Genomic DNA, 7,435 nt, shown 5'->3' on the forward strand with positions numbered 1-7,435 from the left:
AGCAGCACTGAGTACGACACAGGACATAGAGCAGCACTGAGTATGACACAGGACATAGATAGAGCAGCACTGAGTATGACACAGGACATAGATAGAGCAGCACTGAGTATGACACAGGACATAGATAGAGCAGCACTGAGTATGACACAGGACATAGATAGAGCAGCACTGAGTATGACACAGGACATAGATAGAGCAGCACTGAGTATGACACAGGACATAGAGCAGCACTGAGTACGACACAGGACATAGAGCAGCACTGAGTACGACACAGGACATAGAGCAGCACTGAGTACGACACAGGACATAGAGCAGCACTGAGTATGACACAGGACATAGAGCAGCACTGAGTATGACACAGGACATAGAGCAGCACTGAGTATGACACAGGACATAGATAGAGCAGCACTGAGTATGACACAGGACATAGATAGAGCAGCACTGAGTATGACACAGGACATAGATAGAGCAGCACTGAGTATGACACAGGACATAGATAGAGCAGCACTGAGTATGACACAGGACATAGATAGAGCAGCACTGAGTATGACACAGGACATAGATAGAGCAGCACTGAGTATGACACAGGACATAGATAGAGCAGCACTGAGTAGGACACAGGACATAGAGCAGCACTGAGTAGGACACAGGACATAGATAGAGCAGCACTGAGTATGACACAGGACATAGATAGAGCAGCACTGAGTATGACACAGGACATAGATAGAGCAGCACTGAGTATGACACAGGACATAGATAGAGCAGCACTGAGTATGACACAGGACATAGATAGAGCAGCACTGAGTATGACACAGGACATAGATAGAGCAGCACTGAGTATGACACAGGACATAGATAGAGCAGCACTGAGTAGGACACAGGACATAGAGCAGCACTGAGTATGACACAGGACATAGAGCAGCACTGAGTATGACACAGGACATAGATAGAGCAGCACTGAGTATGACACAAGACATAGAGCAGCACTGAGTATGACACAGGACATAGATAGAGCAGCACTGAGTATGACACAGGACATAGATAGAGCAGCACTGAGTATGACACAGGACATAGAGCAGCACTGAGTATGACACAGGACATAGATAGAGCAGCACTGAGTATGACACAGGACATAGAGCAGGACTGAGTATGACACAGGACATAGAGCAGAACTGAGTATGACACAGGACACACAGCAGCACAGAGTATAACAGCAGGTTACCTGGGCTCCTCCTGTGCCCGGTCAGCACCGTCTCTCCGGTCCCCGGGTGCAGCCAGCTTGTGCTCTTGGCTTCCTCACTGTGGGGAGAGACATGTCAGCGGGACACGTATGTAACATGTATGTGAGACGTATGTAACATGTATGAAGGGCGCTTACTTGGTGAAGAAGACGCGGCCGCCCCCGGTGATCCCGTAGCCCCACGCCCGGGGCAGGGAGAGGACCCAGTCCGGGCTCGGATCCGCCGCCATGTCTGTACCGTAGCGGGAGCGCGCACAGCTTCTCTCCTTGTGCGCGCTGCGCGGCCCCGCTCCCTGACACCAGCCGGCCAATCACAGCGCGGTGTGGCGGCAGCGCGCCCCAGGCCCCGCCCCCCGGGGAGGACGAGCAAGTCAGGGGAGGGGGGAGAAGGGGAGAAGGGGAGTGCAGCCAGGGTGCAGGAGGAGAAGCTGGGGTGCAGCCAGGGTGATGAAGGAGAAACCAGGGTGCAGGAGGAGAAGCTGGGGTGCTGGAGGAGAAACCAGGGTGCAGGAGGAGAAGCTGGGGTGCTGGAGGAGAAACCAGGGTGCAGGAGGAGAAGCTGGGGTGCAGGAGGAGAAACCAGGGTGCAGGAGGAGAAGCTGGGGTGCTGGAGGAGAAACCAGGGTGCAGGAGGAGAAGCTGGGGTGCAGGAGGAGAAACCAGGGTGCAGGAGGAGAAGCTGCGGTGCAGCCAGGGTGATGAAGGAGAAACCAGGGTGCAGGAGGTGAAGCTGGGGTGCAGGAGAAGAAACCAGGGTGCAGGAGGAGAAGCTGGGGTGCAGCCAGGGTGCTGGAGAAGTGGGGTGCAGCCAGGGTGCTGGAGGAGAAGCTGAGGTGCAGCCAGGGAGCTGGAGGAGAAGCTGAGGAGCAGCCAGGGTGATGAAGGAGAAACCAGGGTGCAGGAGGAGAAGCTGGGGTGCTGGAGGAGAAACCAGGGTGCAGGAGGAGAAGCTGGGGTGCTGGAGGAGAAACCAGGGTGCAGGAGGAGAAGCTGGGGTGCAGGAGGAGAAACCAGGGTGCAGGAGGAGAAGCTGGGGTGCTGGAGGAGAAACCAGGGTGCAGGAGGAGAAGCTGGGGTGCAGGAGGAGAAACCAGGGTGCAGGAGGAGAAGCTGCGGTGCAGCCAGGGTGATGAAGGAGAAACCAGGGTGCAGGAGGTGAAGCTGGGGTGCAGGAGAAGAAACCAGGGTGCAGGAGGAGAAGCTGGGGTGCAGCCAGGGTGCTGGAGAAGTGGGGTGCAGCCAGGGTGCTGGAGGAGAACCTGAGGTGCAGCCAGGGAGCTGGAGGAGAAGCTGAGGAGCAGCCAGGGTGATGAAGGAGAAACCAGGGTGCAGGAGGAGAAGCTGGGGTGCAGGAGAAGAAACCAGGGTGCAGGAGGAGAAGCTGGGGTGCAGCCAGGGTGCTGGAGAAGTGGGGTGCAGCTGTGGTGCTGGAGGAAAAGCTGAGGTGCAGCCAGGGAGCTGGAGGAGAAGCTGAGGAGCAGCCAGGGTGCTGGAGAAGTGGGGTGCAGCCAGGGTGCTGGAGGAGAAGCTGAGGTGCAGCCAGGGAGCTGGAGGAGAAGCTGAGGAGCAGCCAGGGTGATGAAGGAGAAACCAGGGTGCAGGAGGAGAAGCTGGGGTGCAGGAGAAGAAACCAGGGTGCAGGAGGAGAAGCTGGGGTGCAGCCAGGGTGCTGGAGAAGTGGGGTGCAGCTGGGGTGCTGGAGGAAAAGCTGAGGTGCAGCCAGGGAGCTGGAGGAGAAGCTGAGGAGCAGCCAGGGTGATGAAGGAGAAACCAGGGTGCAGGAGGAGAAGCTGGGGTGCAGCCAGGGTGCAGGAGGAGAAGCTGGGGTGCAGCCAGGGTGCAGGAGGAGAATCTGGGGTGCAGCCAGCTGGAGGAGAAGGTGAGGAGCAGCCAGGGTGATGAAGGAGAAACCAGGATGTAGGAGGAGAAGCTGGGGTTCAGCCAGGGTGCGGGAGGAGAAACCAGGGTGCAGGAGGAGAAGCTGGGGTGCAGCCAGGGTGCAGGAGGAGAAATGTGGTGCAGCCAGGGTGCAGGAGGAGAAGCTGGGGTGCAGCCAGGGCGCAGGAGGAGAAGCTGGGGTGCAGGAGGAGATATTTGGGGTGCTGAGGGAGAAGGAGGAGAAACCAGGGAGCAGGAGGAGAAGCTGGGGTGCAGGAGGAGATATCTGGGGTGCAGGAGGAGAAGCTGGGGTGCAGCCAGGGTGCAGGAGGAGAAGCTGAGGAGCAGCCAGGGTGCAGGAGGAGAAGCTGGGGTGCAGCCAGGGAGCTGGAGGAGAAGCTGAGGAGCAGCCAGGGTGATGAAGGAGAAACCAGGGTGCAGGAGGTGAAGCTGGGGTGATGAAGGAGAAACCAGGGTGCAGGAGGTAAAGTTGGGGTGCAGCTGGGGTGCTGGAGGAGAAACCAGGGTGCAGGAGGAGAAGCTGGGGTGCAGGAGGAGAAACCAGGGTGCAGGAGGAGAAGCTGGGGTGCAGGAGGAGAAACCAGGGTGCAGGAGGAGAAGCTGGGGTGCTGGAGGAGAAACCAGGGTGCAGGAGGAGAAGCTGGGGTGCAGGAGGAGAAACCAGGGTGCAGGAGGAGAAGCTGCGGTGCAGCCAGGGTGATGAAGGAGAAACCATGGTGCAGGAGGTGAAGCTGGGGTGCAGGAGAAGAAACCAGGGTGCAGGAGGAGAAGCTGGGGTGCAGCCAGGGTGCTCGAGAAGTGGGGTGCAGCCAGGGTGCTGGAGGAGAAGCTGAGGTGCAGCCAGGGAGCTGGAGGAGAAGCTGAGGAGCAGCCAGGGTGATGAAGGAGAAACCAGGGTGCAGGAGGAGAAGCTGGGGTGCAGGAGAAGAAACCAGGGTGCAGGAGGAGAAGCTGGGGTGCAGCCAGGGTGCTGGAGAAGTGGGGTGCAGCTGGGGTGCTGGAGGAAAAGCTGAGGTGCAGCCAGGGAGCTGGAGGAGAAGCTGAGGAGCAGCCAGGGCGATGAAGGAGAAACCAGGGTGCAGGAGGAGAAGCTGGGGTGCAGCCAGGGTGCAGGAGGAGAAGCTGGGGTGCAGCCAGGGTGCAGGAGGAGAATCTGGGGTGCAGCCAGCTGGAGGAGAAGGTGAGGAGCAGCCAGGGTGATGAAGGAGAAACCAGGATGTAGGAGGAGAAGCTGGGGTTCAGCCAGGGTGCGGGAGGAGAAACCAGGGTGCAGGAGGAGAAGCTGGGGTGCAGCCAGGGTGCAGGAGGAGAAATGTGGTGCAGCCAGGGTGCAGGAGGAGAAGCTGGGGTGCAGGAGGAGATATTTGGGGTGCTGAGGGAGAAGGAGGAGAAACCAGGGAGCAGGAGGAGAAGCTGGGGTGCAGCCAGGGTGCTGGAGGAGAAGCTGGGGGGCAGCCAGGGTGCAGGAGGAGATATCTGGGGTGCTGGGGGAGAAGGAGGAGAAACCAGGGTGCAGGAGGAGAAGCTGGGGTGCAGCCAGGGTGTTGGAGAAGTGGGGTGCTGGCGGAGAAACCAGGGTGCAGGAGGAGAAGCTGGGGTGCAGCCAGGGACCTGGAGGAGAAGCTGAGGAGCAGCCAGGGTGATGAAGGAGAAACCAGGGTGCAGGAGGAGAAGCTGGGGTGCTGAGGGAGAAGGAGGAGAAACCAGGGTGCAGGAGGAGAAGCTGAGGAGCAGCCAGGGTGATGAAGGAGAAACCAGGGTGCAGGAGGAGAAGTTCGGGTGCAGCTGGGGTGCTGGAGGAGAAACCAGGGTGCAGGAGGAGAAGCTGAAGAGCAGCCAGGGTGATGAAGGAGAAACCAGGATGCAGGAGGAGAAGCTGGGGTGCAGCCAGGGTGCTTGAGAAGTGGGGTGCAGCCAGGGTGCTAGAGGAGAAACCACGGTGAAGGAGGTGAAGCTGGGGTACAGTCAAGTTGCTGGAGAAGAAACCAGGGTGCTGGAGGTGAAGCTGGTGTGCAGTCAGGTTGCTGGAAGAGAAACCAGGGTGCAGGAGGAGAAGCTGGGATGCAGTCAGGTTTCTGGAGTAGAAGCCAGGGTGCAGGATGAGATGTGGGGTGCAGCCAGAGTGCAGGAGGAGAAACCAGGGTGCAGGAGGTGAAGCTGGGGTGCAGCCAGGGTGATGAAGGAGAAACCAGGGTGCAGGAGGTGAAGCTGGGGTGCAGCCAGGGTGCTGGAGGAGAAACCAGGGTGCAGGAGGAGAAGCTGGGGTGCAGCCAGGGAGCTGGAGCAGAAGCTGAGGAGCAGCCAGGGTGATGAAGGAGAAACCAGGGTGCAGGAGGTGAAGCTTGGGTGCAGGAGGTGAAGCTGGGGTGCAGCCAGGGTGATGAAGGAGAAACCAGGGTGCAGGAGGTGAAGCTGGGGTGCAGCCAGGGTGCTGGAGGAAAAGCTGAGGTGCAGCCAGGGAGCTGGAGGAGAAGCTGAGGAGCAGCCAGGGTGATGAAGGAGAAACCAGGGTGCAGGAGGAGAAGCTGGGGTGCAGCCAGGGTGCTGGAGGAGAAGCTGGGGTGCAGGAGGAGATATCTAGGGTGCTGAGGGAGAATGAGGAGCAACCAGGGTGCAGGAGGAGAAGCTGGGGTGCAGCCAGGGTGCTGGAGAAGTGGGGTGCTGGAGGAGAAACCAGGGTGCAGGAGGAGAAGCTGGGGTGCAGCCAGGGAGCTGAAGCAGAAGCTGAGGAGCAGCCAGGGTGATGAAGGAGGAACCAGGGTGCAGGAGGAGAAGCTTGGGTGCAGGAGGAGAAGCTGGGGTGCAGCCATGGTGCAGGAGGAGAAACCAGGGAGCTGGAGGAGAAGCTGAGGAGCAGCCAGGGTGATGAAGGAGAAACCAGGGTGCAGGAGGAGAAGCTGGGGTGCAGGAGAAGAAACCAGGGTGCAGGAGGAGAAGCTGGGGTGCAGCCAGGGTGCTGGAGGAGTGGGGTGCAGCTGGGGTGCTGGAGGAAAAGCTGGGGTGCAGCCAGGGAGCTGGATGAGAAGCTGAGGAGCAGCCAGGGTGATGAAGGAGAAACCAGGGTGCAGGAGGAGAAGCTGGGGTGCAGCCAGGGTGCAGGAGGAGAAGCTGGGGTGCAGCCAGGGTGCAGGAGGAGAATCTGGGGTGCAGCCAGCTGGAGGAGAAGGTGAGGAGCAGCCAGGGTGATGAAGGAGAAACCAGGATGTAGGAGGAGAAGCTGGGGTTCAGCCAGGGTGCGGGAGGAGAAACCAGGGTGCAGGAGGAGAAGTGTGGTGCAGCCAGGGTGCAGGAGGAGAAACCAGGGTGCAGGAGGAGAAGCTGGGGTGCAGCCAGGGTGCAGGAGGAGAAATGTGGTGCAGCCAGGGTGCAGGAGGAGAAGCTGGGGTGCAGCCAGGGCGCAGGAGGAGAAGCTGGGGTGCAGGAGGAGATATTTGGGGTGCTGAGGGAGAAGGAGGAGAAACCAGGGTGCAGGAGGAGAAGCTGGGGTGCAGCCAGGGTGCTGGAGGAGAAGCTGGGGGGCAGCCAGGGTGCAGGAGGAGATATCTGGGGTGCTGGGGGAGAAGGAGGAGAAACCAGGGTGCAGGAGGAGAAGCTGGGGTGCAGCCAGGGTGTTGGAGAAGTGGGGTGCTGGCGGAGAAACCAGGGTGCAGGAGGAGAAGCTGGGGTGCAGCCAGGGACCTGGAGGAGAAGCTGAGGAGCAGCCAGGGTGATGAAGGAGAAACCAGGGTGCAGGAGGAGAAGCTGGGGTGCTGAGGGAGAAGGAGGAGAAACCAGGGTGCAGGAGGAGAAGCTGAGGAGCAGCCAGGGTGATGAAGGAGAAACCAGGGTGCAGGAGGAGAAGTTCGGGTGCAGCTGGGGTGCTGGAGGAGAAACCAGGGTGCAGGAGGAGAAGCTGAAGAGCAGCCAGGGTGATGAAGGAGAAACCAGGGTGCAGGAGGAGAAGCTGGGGTGCAGCCAGGGTGCTTGAGAAGTGGGGTGCAGCCAGGGTGCTAGAGGAGAAACCACGGTGAAGGAGGTGAAGCTGGGGTACAGTCAAGTTGCTGGAGAAGAAACCAGGGTGCTGGAGGTGAAGCTGGTGTGCAGTCAGGTTGCTGGAAGAGAAACCAGGGTGCAGGAGGAGAAGCTGGGATGCAGTCAGGTTTCTGGAGTAGAAGCCAGGGTGCAGGATGAGATGTGGGGTGCAGCCAGAGTGCAAGAGGAGAAGCCGGGGTGCAGTCTGGGTGCTGGAGGAGAAACGGGTGCAGCCAGTGTGCTAGAGACGCAGGGTGCAAAACAAGAAGCTGAGGTTCTGGAGGC

General features: G+C 59.8%; 1 protein-coding gene across 8 annotated transcripts in view; it reads right to left on the reverse strand.

Moving 5' to 3' along the window:
- PLEKHA5 (pleckstrin homology domain containing A5) overlaps positions 1–1,519 on the reverse strand; it is an 87,316-nt gene extending 85,797 nt beyond the window's left edge. For 5 of the 8 annotated variants that reach the window (XM_075210823.1, XM_075210820.1, XM_075210819.1 and 2 more), the window contains exons 1-2: positions 1,379–1,514; positions 1,223–1,299 (exon numbers count right to left, since the gene is read on the reverse strand). In XM_075210823.1, the coding sequence (XP_075066924.1) occupies positions 1,223–1,299; positions 1,379–1,470 (169 nt within the window). In that variant the 5' untranslated portion in view covers positions 1,471–1,514. Of the gene's footprint in view, positions 1–1,222; positions 1,300–1,378 lie in introns of all 8 variants that reach the window. The other 3 variants (XM_075210818.1, XM_075210817.1, XM_075210828.1) reach the window with 2 other exon arrangements.
- Between the last annotated feature and the right edge of the window lie 5,916 nt (positions 1,520–7,435).

Source organism: Mixophyes fleayi, chromosome 4, assembly GCF_038048845.1.
Source record: "Mixophyes fleayi isolate aMixFle1 chromosome 4, aMixFle1.hap1, whole genome shotgun sequence".
NCBI classification, from domain to species: domain Eukaryota; kingdom Metazoa; phylum Chordata; class Amphibia; order Anura; family Limnodynastidae; genus Mixophyes; species Mixophyes fleayi.